The sequence below is a fragment of the Cetorhinus maximus genome, chromosome 18, assembly GCF_964194155.1.
Source record: "Cetorhinus maximus chromosome 18, sCetMax3.hap1.1, whole genome shotgun sequence".
NCBI lineage: Eukaryota > Metazoa > Chordata > Chondrichthyes > Lamniformes > Cetorhinidae > Cetorhinus > Cetorhinus maximus.
Window position 1 is genome coordinate 11,025,086 of NC_135896.1, and position 14,606 is coordinate 11,039,691.

At 44.7% G+C, this 14,606-nt stretch overlaps 1 protein-coding gene across 5 annotated transcripts in view; it reads right to left on the minus strand.

Annotated features, from left to right (window-relative positions):
* The window catches only part of adck1 (aarF domain containing kinase 1), a 509,921-nt gene that overhangs the window by 137,092 nt on the left and 358,223 nt on the right, over positions 1-14,606 (minus strand). For all 5 annotated transcript variants that reach the window (XM_078562076.1, XM_078562073.1, XM_078562077.1 and 2 more), the window contains one exon: positions 7,423-7,572. In XM_078562076.1, coding sequence (XP_078418202.1) covers positions 7,423-7,572 — 150 coding nt within the window. The remainder of the gene's footprint in view (positions 1-7,422; positions 7,573-14,606) is intronic.

Sequence of the window (14,606 nt, forward strand, 5' to 3'; positions counted from 1 at the left end):
AGAGGTCGTGGTTCTCATTGGTACCAATGACTTAGGTAGGAAGGGGGATGTGGTCCTGCAATCAGAATTTAGGGAGCTAGATAGAAAATTAGCAAGCGGGACCTCAAATGTAGTAATCTCCGGATTACTCCCAGTGCCACGTGCCAGCGAGTACAGAGATAGGATGATAAGACAGATGAATGCGTGGCTGGAAAGATGGTGTAGGAGGGAGAGCATTAGATTCCTGGGACACTGGGACTGGATCAGAGGAAGATGGCACCTGTACAAGCTGGATGGATTGCACCTGAATAGAGCTGGGACTGAGTTCCATGTGGGGCGTTTTGCTAGTGCTGTTGGGAGGGTTTTCAACTAACTCGGCAGGGGTGTGGGGACCAGGAGAGAATATTAGAGAGGAATACCAGGGTGCACAAAATACTGGGAGATAACACTAGAATAGAGAATAGCAAGTTATTAGGTGGAGTCGGGGTGAGGGAGAAAGTAACAAAATCTAAGTCAGGGTTACTATGCATGTATGTGAATGCACGGAGTATAGTAAATAAAATTGGGGAGTTACAGGCGCAGATTGCCATGTGGAAATATGATGTCAATGGGGATAACAGAGACCTCGCTCAAGGAAGGGCAGAACTGGGTGTTAAATATTCCTGGGTGCAAGGTGTTCAGAAAAGATAGGAAAGGAGGAGGGGCGGCCGTATTGGTTGAGCAGAGCATTGCAGTGCTGGAGAAAGAGGATGTCCCAGAGAGGTCAAGGACAGAATCAATTTGGCTAGAGCTAAGGAACAAAAAGGGTGCAATTACATTGCTCGGTGTAGCCTACAGACCGCCAACTAGTGAGAAGGATGTAGAAGAACAAATCTGCAGGGAAATTGCAGAGAGGTGCATGCATTATAGAGTAGTTATAATGGGGGACTTTAACTACCCGAATGTAGACTGGGATAGTGGCAGTGTAAAAGGCGGACAGGGGCAAATGTTCCTAGATTGTGTCCTGGAAAATTTTCTACAACAGTATGTGCCCAATACAACAAGAAAAGATGCACTGTTGGACTTGGTTCTTGGAAATGAGGTGGGCCAAGTAGATCAAGTGTCAGTGGGGGAACATTTAGGAGATAGTGATCATTGTATTGTACTTTTTAAGATGATGATAGAAAAGGACAATTGGCATTCCAGAGTAAGAATAATTAACTGGACGAGAGCCGACTTCAATGGGACAAGGACAGAGCTGGGCTAGAGAGACTGGAACGAAAGCTTGGTGGGAAAAACTGTAGCTGAACAGTGGGCTACCTTCAAAAAAGAATTGGTTCAGGCACAGTCAAGGTATATTGCATCAAAAGGGGAGGTAGGGCAAACAAAATCCAGGGCTCCCTGGATGAAAAAGGAAATAGAAATTAAGATAAAGACGACAAAGTGCGCTTATGACATGTCAGGTAGAAAATACAATTGAGAACCAAGAGGAATACAGAAGGTTCAGAGGGGAGGTGAAAAAGCATATTAGAGAAGCGAAGAGGGATTATGAGAAAAGACTGGCAGCCAACATAAAGGGGAATCCCAAAGTCTTCTATAGGCATATAAATAATAAAAGGGTGGTAAAAGGAGGAGTAGGGCCAATTAGGGACCTAAAAAGGAATTTACACATGGATGAAGGGGCCATGGCTGAGGTATTAAATGAATACTTTGCATGTGTCTTTATCAAGGAGGTAGATGCTAACCAGGTAATGGTGACAAACGAGGGAACTCTGTCACTGGAAGGGTTCAAAAGTGATAAGGAAGAAGTGTTGAATAGACTGTCGGTACTTAAAGTTGACAAGGCACCGGGACTGGACGAGATGCATCCAAGGATATTGAAGGAAGTGAGAGCAGAAATTGCAGGGGCACTGGCCACAATCTTTCAGTCTTCTCTAGACTCAGGGGAGGTGCCAGAATTGCAAACATTACCCCCTTGTTCAAAAAAGGTTGTAAGGATAAGCCCAGCAATTACAGACCAGTAAATTTAACATCAGTTGTGGGCAAGATTCTAGAAACAATTATTCAGGATAGAATTGGTAGTCACATGGAAAAATATGGATTGATAAGGAAGAGCCAGCATGGATTTAAAGAGGAAATTGCGTTTAACTAACTTGCTGGAGTTTTTTTGGAGAGGTAACAGAAAAGGTCAATGAGGGTGATGCTCTTGATGTGGTATATATCGACTTTCAAAAGACATTTGATACAGTGCCACACAACAGACTTGTAAGAAAAATTATTGCTCATGGAATAAAAGGGACAGTAGCAACGTGGATACAAAATTGGCTGAAAAATAGGAAGCAGAGAGTAATGGGCAATAGATATTTTTCGGTCTGGAGGAAGGTTTGTAGTGGAGTTCCCAAGGGATCGGTATCGAGACCCTTGCTTTTCCTGTTATATATTAATGATCTAGATCTTGGTGTGCAGGGGGCAATTTCAAAGTTTGCAGATGAGATGAAGCTTGGGAGTATTGTAAAATGCAAGGAGGACAGTGTAGAACTTCAAAATGACAGACAAATTGATGAAGAGGGCAGATAGGTGGCAGATGAAGTTCAATGAGGAGAAGTGTGAGGTGATGCATTTTAGGAGGAAGAACAATATAAAATAAGGGATGAAATTTTGAAGGGGGTGCAGGAGCAGAAAGACCTAGGTGGATATGTGCACAGATCATTGAAGGTGGCAGGACAGGTGGAGAGAGCAGTTAATAAAGCTCTAGTATCCTGGGCTTTATTAAAGGGCATAGAGTACAAGAGCAAGGAGTTATGCTGAATTTATATAAGACACTCGTTAGACCTCAGCTGGAATATTGTGTGCAGTTCTGGGCCCCACATTATAGGAAAGATGTAAACACATTGGAGAGAGAGCAGAATGGTTCCAGGGATGAGAAACTTCAGTTACTAAGATAGATTGGAGAGGTTGGGACTGTTGTCCTTGGAGAGAAGAAGGCTAAGAGGAGATTTGATAGAGATGTACAAAATCATGAAGGGGCTGGACAGAGTGGATAGGGAGAAGCTGTTCCTGCTCGTAAAAGGATCAAGAACGAGAGGGCACAGATTTAAAGTGATTTGAAAAAGAAACAAATGTGACGTGAGAAAAAACTTTTTCACACAACAAGTGGTTCGGGTCTGAAATGCACTGTCTGGAAGTATGGTGGAGGCAGGTTCAATCGAGGCATTCAACAGGCATTAGATGATTATTTGAATAAAAACAATGTGCAGGGGTACAGGGAAAAGGCAGGGCAATAGCACTAGGTCATATTGCTCATTTGGAGAGCCAGTGCAGACACGATGGGCTGAATGGCCTCCTTCTGCACCGTTACAATTCTGTGATTCTGGTATTCCAGTGCATGTGCACCCTGACACACTGTTAGGAAGGGAGTTCCAGGATTTTGACCCAACGATGGTGAAGGGACAGCAATATAGTTCCAAGTCAGGCTGGTGTGTAGCTTGGAAGGGAACTTGCAGGTGGTGGTGTTCCCTTGTGCCTGCTGCCCTTCTCTTTCTAGATGGTAGAGATAGCACATTTGGAAGGTGCTTTTGAAGGAGCCTTGGTGATTTGCTGCAGTGCATCTTTTAGATGGTATACACTGCTACCACTGTGTGTTAGTGTTGGAGGGAATAGATGTTTAAGCTTGTGCTTGGGGTGGCGATCAAGCTGACTGCTTTGTCCGAGGTGGTGTCAAGGTTCTTGAGGGTTGTTGAAGCTGTACTCACCTTGGCAAGTGGAGGATATTCCATCACACTCATGACTTGTGCCTTGTAGATGTGGGCAGGTTTTGGGGAGTCAGGTGGTGAGTTACACTCCATAGAATTCTTAGCCTCTGACCTGCTCTTGTAGCCACAGTATTTATATAGCTGGTGCATTTCAGTTTCTGGTCAAGGACAACCCCCAGGATGTTGATAGTGGGGGATTCAGTGATGGTACTGCCATTTAATGTCAATGGGAGATGCTTAGATTCTCTCTTGTTGGAGATGGTAATTTCCTGGCACTTGGGTGGCACGATGTTACTTGCCACTTGTCAACCCAAGTCTGGATGTTGTCCATAGAAACATAGAAAATAGGAGCAGGAGTAGGCCATTAGGCACTTTGAGCCTGCTCCGCCATTCATTATGAACATGGCTGGTCATCTAACTTAATAGCCTGCTCCCGCTTTCTCCCCATATCCTTTGATCCCTTTTGCCCCAAGAGCTATATCCAACTCCTTCTTGAAAACAAACAATGTTTTGGCCTCAACTACTTTCTGTGGTAGCGAATTCCACAGGCTCACCGCTCTCTCGGTGAAGAAATTTCTCCTCATCTCAGTCCAGATCTTGCTGCGTAAGGACATGGACTGCTTCAGTATCTCAGAAATCATGAATTGTACTAAACATCAGCGAACATCCTCACTTCTGACCTTACGGAGGGAAGATCATTGATTAAGCAGTTGAAGATGGTTGGGCCTAGGACACTATCCTTAGGAACTCTTGCAGCGATGTCCTAGGACTGAGATGATTGACCTCCAACAATCACAACCATCTTCCTTTGTGGTATGACTCCAACCAGTGGAGAGTTTTCCCCTGATTCCCATTGACTTCAATTTTGCCAGGGCTCCTTGACACTCAGTCAAATGCTGCCTTGATGTCAAGGCTTGATGCCACTCTCACCTTCCCTTTTGGGTTCAGCTCCTTTGTCCATGTTTGGACCAAGGTTGTTATGAGATCAGGAGCTGAGTGGCCCTGGTGGTATCCAAACTGAGCATCAGTTAACAAGTCATTGCTGCATAATTGCTGCTGGATAGCACTGTCGACAACACCTTCCATCATTTTGCTAATGATCGAGAGGAGGCTGATTTGGATTTGTCCTGCTTTTTGTGGACGGGACATACTTGGGCAATTTTCCACATGGTTGGGTAGATGCCAGAGTTGTAGCTATACTGGAACAGCTTGGTTAGGGGCATGGCTAGTTATCGAGCACAAGTCTTCAGTAATATTGCCAGTATGTTGTCAGGCCCCATAACCTTTGCAGTGTCAAGTGCCTTCAGCCGTTTCTTGATATTACATGGAGTGAATTGAATTGGTTGAAGACCGGCATATCTGATAGCAGCAAATATAACATTGTTAAAAACAAAAAGCTGAAAGCTACTGCGGATGCTGGAAATCCAAAACAAAAACAGAATTACCTGGAAAAACTCAGCAGGTCTGGCAGCATCGGTGGAGAAGAAATCAGTTAACGTTTCGAGTCTTCATGACCCTTCGGCAGAACTGAGTATAGTTAGGAGAAAGGCGAAATATAAGCTGGTCTAAGGTGGGGGGGGCGGGGGGAGAGAGAAGTTGAGGGTGTGGTGATTGTGGAGATAAGCAAGCAGTGATAGGAGCAGATAATCAAAAGATGTCACAGACAAAAGGATCAAAGAGGTGTTGAAGGTGGTGATATTGTCTAAGAAAAGTGCTAATTAAGAATGGAAGACAGGATACTCAAGGTACAGCTCTAGTGGGGGTGGGGTGGAAAGACTAACAAAGTTTTAGTTTTAGATTTAAAAATAATGGAAATAGGTGGGAAAAGAAGAATCTATATAAATTATTGAAAAAAAAGGAAGGGGGGAGAAACGGGGTGGGGATGGAGGGAGGGGGAGTTTAAGATCTAAAGTTATTGAATTCAATATTCAGCCCGGAAGGCTGTAAAGTGCCTAGTCGGAAGATGAGGTGCTGTTCCTCCAGTTTGCGTTGGGCTTCACTGGAACAATGCAGGAAGCCAAGGACAGACATGTGGGCAAGAGAACAGGGTGGAGTGTTAAAATGGCAAGCGACAGGGAGGTTTGGGTCTTTCTTGCGGACAGACCGCAGGTGTTCTACAAAGTGGTCGCCCAGTTTGCGTTTGGTCTCTCCAATGTAGAGGAGACCGCATTGGGAGCAACGAATGCAGTAGACTAAGTTAGGGGAAATGCAAGTGAAATGCTGCTTCACTTGAAAGGAGTGTTTGGGCCCTTGGACGGTGAGGAGAGAGGAAGTGAAGGGGCAGGTGTTGCATCTTCTGCGTGGGCATGGGGAGGTGCCATAGGTGGGGGTTGAGGAGTAGGGGGTGATGGAGGAGTGGACCAGGGTGTCCCGGAGGGAACGATCCCTATGGAATGCCGTCAGGGGGGGTGAAGGGAAGATGTGTTTGGTGGTGGCATCATGCTGGAGTTGGCGGAGGATGATCCTTTGAATGCGGAGGCTGGTGGGGTGATAAGTGAGGACAAGGGGGACCCTATCATGTTTCTGGGAAGGAGGAGAAGGCGTGAGGGAGGATGCGCGGGATATGGGCCGGACACGGTTGAGGGCCCTGTCAACGGCCGTGGGTGGAAAACCTCGGTTAAGGAAGAAGGAGGACATGTCAGAGGAGCTGTTTTTGAAGGTAGCGTCATCAGAACAGATGCGACGGAGGCGAAGGAACTGAGAGAATGGGATGGAGTCCTTACAGGAAGCGGGGTGTGAGGAGCTGTAGTCGAGGTAGCTGTGGTAGCTGTTAAAGTCTGGCATCTGTGATACAGGGACTTCAGGAGGAGGCTGAAATGGATCATCCACTTGGTACTTCTGGCTGAAGATGGCTGTAAATGCTTCAGCCTCGTCCTTTACACTGATATGCTCCCATATCATTGAGTGGGGGAATATTTGTGAACCTCCTCCTGTCAGTTGTTTACTTGTCCATCATTCACAACTGGATGTGGCAGGACTGCAGAGCTTAGATCTGATCCGCTGGTTGTGGGATCACTTTGCTCTGTCTATCGCATGCTTCTTCTGCTGTTTGGCATGCACCTAATCCTGTGTTCGCCAGGTTGACACTTCATTTTTAGGTACCCTTAGTGCTGCTCCTGGCATGCTCTCCTGTACTCTTCATTGAACCAGCGCTGGTCCCTTGGCTTGATGGTACTGGTAGCCTAAGAGATATGCCAGGGCAAGAGGTTACAGATTGTGGTTAATAGAGTTCTGCTGCTGCTGATGGCCAACTGAACCTTAACGATGTCCAATTTTGCTATCTGTTCTGAATCTATCCCATTCAGCATGATGGTAATGCCACACAACACAATGGAGGTATGCTCAGTGTGAAGGCGGGAATTCATCTTCACAAGGACTGAGGTGGTCAACCCTACCTATAGTATCATGGACACCAAGCCACATAAGGAGATGTGACCAAAAGATTGATCAAAGTGAGAGGTTTTAAAGGAGTGTCTTAGAGTAAAATGAGGTAAAGAGGTGGCGAGGTTTAGGGAGGGAATTCCAGAGGTTAGGGCACTGGCAACTGAAGACACAGCGCCAATGGTGGGGCAACCAAAATTCAGGATGTGCAATATCCTGGATTATGCACTCAAATTTTCATGGAGGACTTAAGTCCACAGCCTTCTGACATAGCCCTATCTCAACGGGCAGCACAGATTTGAACCAAACATCAAACTGAATCAGAGCCCACCTGATACAATCCATGGTCCAGCAACACGATTTCAGCCTTGTTAGTTTGTGTGGACTTCCTCACCAACACGTTGCCAGGATGTGGGTCACAATGCACGAAGCCATTTACAAAGATCATTTCACTGTACAGCTTCCCAAGATTTCGAGAAATCTGCAATACCAAAAAAAAAATAGGAAATGTAAGGTTAGATTTATTTCTTTTTGTCATGTTCAATAAACATTTTAGCACAGGGTCAAGCTCCTTCCTTCTCATGTTTGACTGTCATCCCAGAAGTGTTTCGCTGAATAGGCCAAGACAAAAATGGCACTCTCCCCGGTATTGGAGAGTCCGTGCAGAAATGTAATCCAGCCAGAAGTCTATGCCTTCGGAAGGGGGACGCTGGGTGGCCGGTGGGCGGGGGATGAAATTGGCCAAGAGTGTAAATAGAACAATGTTGCAACCACTACAACTGCATTGGTTGAAGAACTAGATCTGCCCTCCGCATTATTAGCAATGGTGCACTTCAATTATGCCGAGCATGTCTGGAATAATAGGTACCCCAGAAAACTGAAGAATGAACAACAATAGAAAACAAGATTATCAACTCTGATTCAACAGATCCCTGAAGTTCCACCGCATGACCTGTCACATCCAACAGCCCATCCAGCCGATCATCCTCTTCTATCCATTTCTAATACTTTTATAACCATCAAAATTGAAAAAAATCTTTTTTAATGCCTCTGTAATTTTTGTCCTAGAGTCTCCAGGGCATCCCTGCAGGGTTCACAACCCAATTTGAAAATGATAATGGGCCCAATTTTAACTCCGGGCAAGTGGGTGGGTTTTGAATGAGTTAAAATCGCACCCGTCGGAATGAGTTTGTAAAGCAAGCCAGCTTGGAATGACACCCAATTCCCAAGCTGTCTGACATCTTTGGCATTATCACCTCTGTCAGCACAAAGCAGTACATCAGCAGAAACACTAATTAAAAGGCAGCACTCCGACTGCGCAGGCCCCTAACTTTAGGCAATGTCATGGTCAGATTTCGTACATGTTCTCTGTTCATGATCAGCACTTTTCACTCTTGATTTGAGTCTGCAGTTAAACACTGACCTCAACATATGCCTTTGAGCATCAGAAAATAAAAAGGCAGAGGAAGGAAAGCAGGAAGATAATGATTTCTTTGGGAGCTGTCCAGTATTCCATTGGTATAGCCAAATTCATGAAACTCAGCTTAATGACTTGATGAGAGATGATAGTTGTCAAAGCTTGTGGTTATAGGCTGTGCGTGCCTGTACAAATCGACATTATTGCTGAAAAAGGAGACATTTTTTGTCAAAGCTTTTTGTCCTGCACTCATCAGGACAATTTGCAAGAATACCAAATGTAAAGGGAACAACAATTTATACTATATGAGAAGAGAGTGCTGATTGGTTGGCAAGTGGACTTAAGGAAGCCAGAGATAGTTGCACTGCAGCACTATATCATGGCAATCTAGACCTGCCACCATCACATGAATCAGTCTTCATCAAACTTATGAACTCGGCAACTCGTGCAGTTGAGTTCAGTTTTAATGACACCATGTATGCCCAAGAGATGGTGTTGCCATTGGATCCCCTCTAAACCCAGCTCTCAGAAACATCTTAGTTGGGACCCATGAGAAACTTGTCTTCGATGGAATGAGGCCTAACATCCTAACCCTTGCATATTTCTGATATGTGGATTATACGTTTGCTATATTTAAATCTGCAGCTGCATGTAATAATTTCCTTACGTGTCTTACTGGGCTTCATCCTGCACATAAATTCACCTATGAAATGGAGCAGTCAAATGAAGTCCTTTCCTTAATGTACTAGCTGAGAAATCTGCCAGGAGATTCTCTACCACGGTCTACTGCAAGCCTACCTTCACTGGTCAATATATGTGTTGGGATTCTGACAGTTCCATGCACTATAAGATTGGCCTTATCGGCAACCTCATAAATAGGGCCAAGCAAGCTTGATGCTGAAATAGGGCGTATCAAAGGCCTCATGCAGACTAATGAACACCCTGATCAGATCATTTTGCGCTGTATATCACGCAAGCTCATAAACAGGCCTAAGGCCATCACTTTCCCCCTGAAAAGTGTACAGTCTATCTCAGATTGCCCTGGAAGGGTAGGGTATCTCAAAAATTTGAGCAACAGGTGAAACTAGCTGTTTCACGCTGCTACTATGCAGTAGCAACACGAGTGGTATTCTCCACTAACAGAATGCCAAGCCAAAAAGACGTCCTGCCTATCACACAAATACGTAATGTGGTATATGAGTTTCAGCGCCAGTGTGATGCTAGGTATGTAGGCCGTATGTCCCAAAGATTGGTGGATCATATCAAACAGAATGTCCCTTTCTACTGTTCACAATGGGCAGGGTACAGACCGCACCCAACCAGCCCATACCTGCAAAACTCAAAACACGGCGTCCAACATAAGATGTGATTTCGTGATTGGACAACATTTGCTAAGTAATCCTCTTGTGCTAAGAATTACGCTGACAACCAATTTAAGATTGTCAGTCTCGCAGTGTGGCACATTTGCGTGTGCTAGAAGCCACATAGATTAATACTCAGGGCCCTGTTCTTTGCAGACAGAAAGAACATGTACACACATTGCGCCCGTTTCAGCTGAACAAAATAAGTGACAGCCATTTGCTGGTTCATTCCTCAGGGCAATGCCTTGACCAGAGTTAAGCTGCCTGGTTTAAATTTCAAACAATTCTTGGCAGTTAACTGTCAGTCACCATCAATTGGTGCATTCTCCATGGCAATGCCTCTACCAGAGTCCACTTTCCAACCAATCAGCACTCTCTTCTCATATAATATAAATTGCTGTTCCGTTTACATTTGGTATTCTCACGAATTGTCCTGAGTGCAAAACAAAGAATTACGTTTTTTAGCAATACTCAAGTTCTGTACTACCAAATGATTATTTAATCTTCATTATATTAAGAATGGGTTCTGATCATAAAGAACCCTTTATAAAAAATTCAATAGTTACAAGGATGATACCAGAAATGAGTGGGTGTATAACTCAGGAAAGGATGAACAGGCTGGGTCTCTTTTCTCTTGAGAAAAGGAGGCTGAGGGGTCTAATAAAGGTCTTTAAAATTATGAAAGGTTTTGATAGAGTGGATACAGAGAGAAGGTTTCCACTTTTGGAGAAGAGCATAACTATAGGCCATCAATATGAGACAGTCACCAAGAAATCCAATGCGGAATTCAGAAGAAACTCCTTTATCTAAAGAGTGCTGAGAATGTGGAACTTGCTACCACAGGGAATGGTTGAGGTGAACCCTATCGATGCATTTAAGGGGAAGCTAGAGAAGCGTTTGAGGGTTAGAGAGCATTGTGGTCACAATGGTTAATTTAGATGAGAAAAGATTGGAGGAGTCTTGAGTGGAGCATAAACACCGGCATGGACTGATTGGGCCAAAGGGCCTGTATCTGTGCTGTAAACCTATGTAATTGAAAGGTTACCTAATCCAGGATCTGCCTGTTAAGTAGGAATGTTAGCATCTTAATTTAACATCACCTCCCCCATTTTACCAGCTGGAACCGGGCACAACAAAAAAAAATTTAGTAGTGCAAAGACCCTTGCCCAATCACGGTTAAATTGGTTGGGGCCTTTTTTTATGGTGGGCCCTTGTGTCCCCCGCCGAAACGAGCACAGGACCTGTTTGAATATTGTAAAGAGGCTCTTACTCCCATTTCTGACCTGGATTGTTAAATCTCTTTGCCCCATTCAGAGCTTGTGATTTGCAGGCTTCGGCTGTTATTATTGGTTGTGGAGGTTGGAGGTGAGAGGCTTTGTGAGATGAAAGCTTGAGGAATATTACATGTTTGCAACATCCTGAACAACTTAACCAGCAGTGCTTAAAAGGGCTGTGACTGATTGGCAGCCCACCCAGGTCTACCCGCTCCGTGACATGTTCCCACCTCTATGCTATTTTCCCACTGGCGGGCATCCCAGATGCGACAGCTAAACGCCTGGCGGTGGTGCGTAGCCAATCATGACACTTAATCTGGCGATTATTCCCTACTGCGGAAATAGATTGCAATTTATCCAATGGCACCTGGGCTCCCTGCTGTGTCAGGAGCCCAGAAATTGAGTGGAGGTGGTTTCACAGCGGAAGGTCCGAACTGCAAAGCATATGAGGCCTTTTATTAAGTTGCTGACGTTAAATCACAGTGCTCAGGTCTCCCCAATCAGAAGGCATGCCATTGCAGCCTCTTCACAGAGACTAATGTCTCCATTAACGTAGCTTTTGTTGCTAACCTACTGAAGACACCTCCATGGCATCACTGACGCTCCTGCTGATGGCCCCTGGGCAGCGGCCACAGTGACCAGACTTCCCGATCCTAGATCGGGATCAGAACCAACCTGGGAAAAACTCAGCCCCTTGTCTCACAAGTATTGAGTTTGTGTACCACTCCAGAGATTTGGCTGCATAATCAAGGCTAGCACTTCAGTATGGTATTGAAGGAGTACTGTAAGGTGGAAGGTGATATCTTTTGTATGAGACCTTAACACTGCCTACCTGTTCAATTGGATGTAAGGGATTCTACAGTGATGTTCATAGAAGAGCAAGTCAACCAAACGCCATCAAAAGTAGGATTCCCTGGCCATTTATTCATTACCTGCATATGGGACTTTGCCTTGCACAAACTGGCTGCTGCTAAGTTTGCCGATACTATATCAACAGTGAGAGCACTTCAGAAGCAATGTACTTCTGTGAAATGCTCTGGATCATCCTGAGGACATAACATACTATCTGCATGAATATTTTTTAGTGCCAGTATGGAAAGTGTCTGAACAAGTTGATGAACAGCCTACTTAATTTAGTTTCAGCAAGCCTGCAACCTTTGGAAGTTAGAGGCTAGATACATGAGTCAGAACGGTAAGTGGGCTGCATGTGGCTGCACAGAAATGGGAGCCACCTTGTAATTACACATACAAATAAGACCCGTATATGAAGAAAGTGAAACCCCATTCCTGAACGCAAAAAAGCAGGCCGCTTAAATGTGAGAATGCTCCCATATAATGGCTCTCACCACATGTAGAAAAGTAAGATTTCATCTTACACCAAATAAAACAAAGCCTCACACTGACTGCTATGTTCCCCTCTTTTCCCTCTCCTTGTCCTGCTCTGGAACATTCAGCTCTTTGAGGTTCTTGGGCCTGGACAACTGGTCTAACATGTTTCTAATCACTGCAAAAAGAAGGCTGCTCCTGTTTGATCAACGTTCATCAATTGGTGCACGATATTGTCCAGGCTTACAGCTTCCAAGGTCTCGGGGTTCCTTCAACTCTGACCTCTTGTGTATCCCCAGTTTTAATCGCTCTATCTTTGGTGAGTGTGTCGAAGCTCTGGAATTCACCTTTCTAAACTGTGCCACCTCTCTATCTCCCTTTCCTCCTTTAAGACTCTCCTTCAAACTCAGACTCTTTGGCCAAGCTTTTGGCCACCTGCCCTAATGTCGCCTTATGCGTCTCGGTGTTAAAATTGCTTGATAGCCCTCCAATGAAAAACCTTGGGATGCTTTACCATGTTAAATATGTTAACTAGATGCAACTTGTTCTCAAAGTTGTTATTGTCTGCAATCCTGGGCAGGTTGAGTGAATGCAAGTCGAAACCAGCTCTAAGCAGGAAACATGAAGAAGAACAGAACTGGGAGAGGCTTCTGTGGACCGATTAACAGGAACTCATAGGCCAGCTCCAAACCATTGGGCAAAAAAGTAAAGCAAAAGCTACCATCTTCCGCGAGAAGAAAAAGCTTAATTACTATGACATTTCTGCCAAAATTGTGTACAACTTCGAAAAGCCAATCCTGTGGCTAGTCAGGAAACTCATTGGAGATTCCAATTTGCAGTTTGTCGGTGTAGCAGCTAAGGCACCATCACAAGTTCAGATGGTCCCTGCTGTAGCTACACAGTATGTGGAGAGGACCTGAAGGTTGCTCAATCTGCATTGACAAATGGAAATCATGACCTGTGAATTAATGGCTGGAATCAAGCACCAGCCCTACTTTTATAGGCAACTGTCTCACGATGAAGCATGTTTGTCAGTAATTAGCTGATCAGTAAATAAGGATAAAATGATATATTTTTTAGAAAAAACATACACATAAGAAAAACATGTTGGACGATGCCATTTTGATGGATGGTTATGGGGATAAGAGAAACAAAGGGATAGCTAGACTGGAACCTGACATTCTGCCAACACAAGCTGGTGCAACTTGTCTTCCTAATATCACATATCCTTCAGCCCCCCACTTAGAAGGACAAGGGCAGCAGGCGCATGGGAATACCATCTCATTCCACTCCAAGTCACACACATCCTGACTGGAAATATATCATAGTTTCTTCATTGTCACTGGGTCAAAATCCTGGAACTCCCTCCCTGACAGCACTGTGGATGTACATACACCACCAAAGGCTACGGCGGTTCAAGAAAGGACTCACCACCACCTTCTCAAGGGCAATTAGGGATGGACAATATATGCAGGCCTAGCCAACAACACCACTTGACTGACTAAAAAAACTATATGGAAGTGGGTCATGTGAGTATTGGTGTACCAGGTTAAATAGCCATAGCAAGCCCTGGTTAATATGAGATATATATCAACAAGTCTGCAGTGGTAGCAATGTCTGCACAGGTCATGCACAACAAATAGAGAAAACACAATAAGCATTCGTGTGTGGAATGTCCAGAGTGTGATGAACAACCTAAAACATCGAAGGCATGTACAACAAATGGTAACAGCTAACCTCACCACCAATGAGCTTGCATGTCAATAGCGCGCATACAGAACATGGTGATGTGGCGCCCACATTTGTCCTACATAATTAAATTGATAAAAGGCACAACACACTGGAGCTCCTTGGGAATCTAGGCCGCTTATGCTAGCTTCAGCAAGACAAGTTGACACCCTTGTGACCTCCTGCAGGAGCTTTGGTTCTTATATCTCATATGCAGTTAAGGGGGTTGTATTTTATTATCACACTGACAACTTAATAAAGAATATTAATCAGATTTTCAATCCTTCCTAGGCCAAAATTTTAGGTCCTGTGGGTGGGCGCGTGCTCCACCCAAACGGACATGAAATAGCGCGAGATGACGTCGGGCGAGTATGACAGTCAGAAGCGCGCCCATCGACAATTAAGTGGG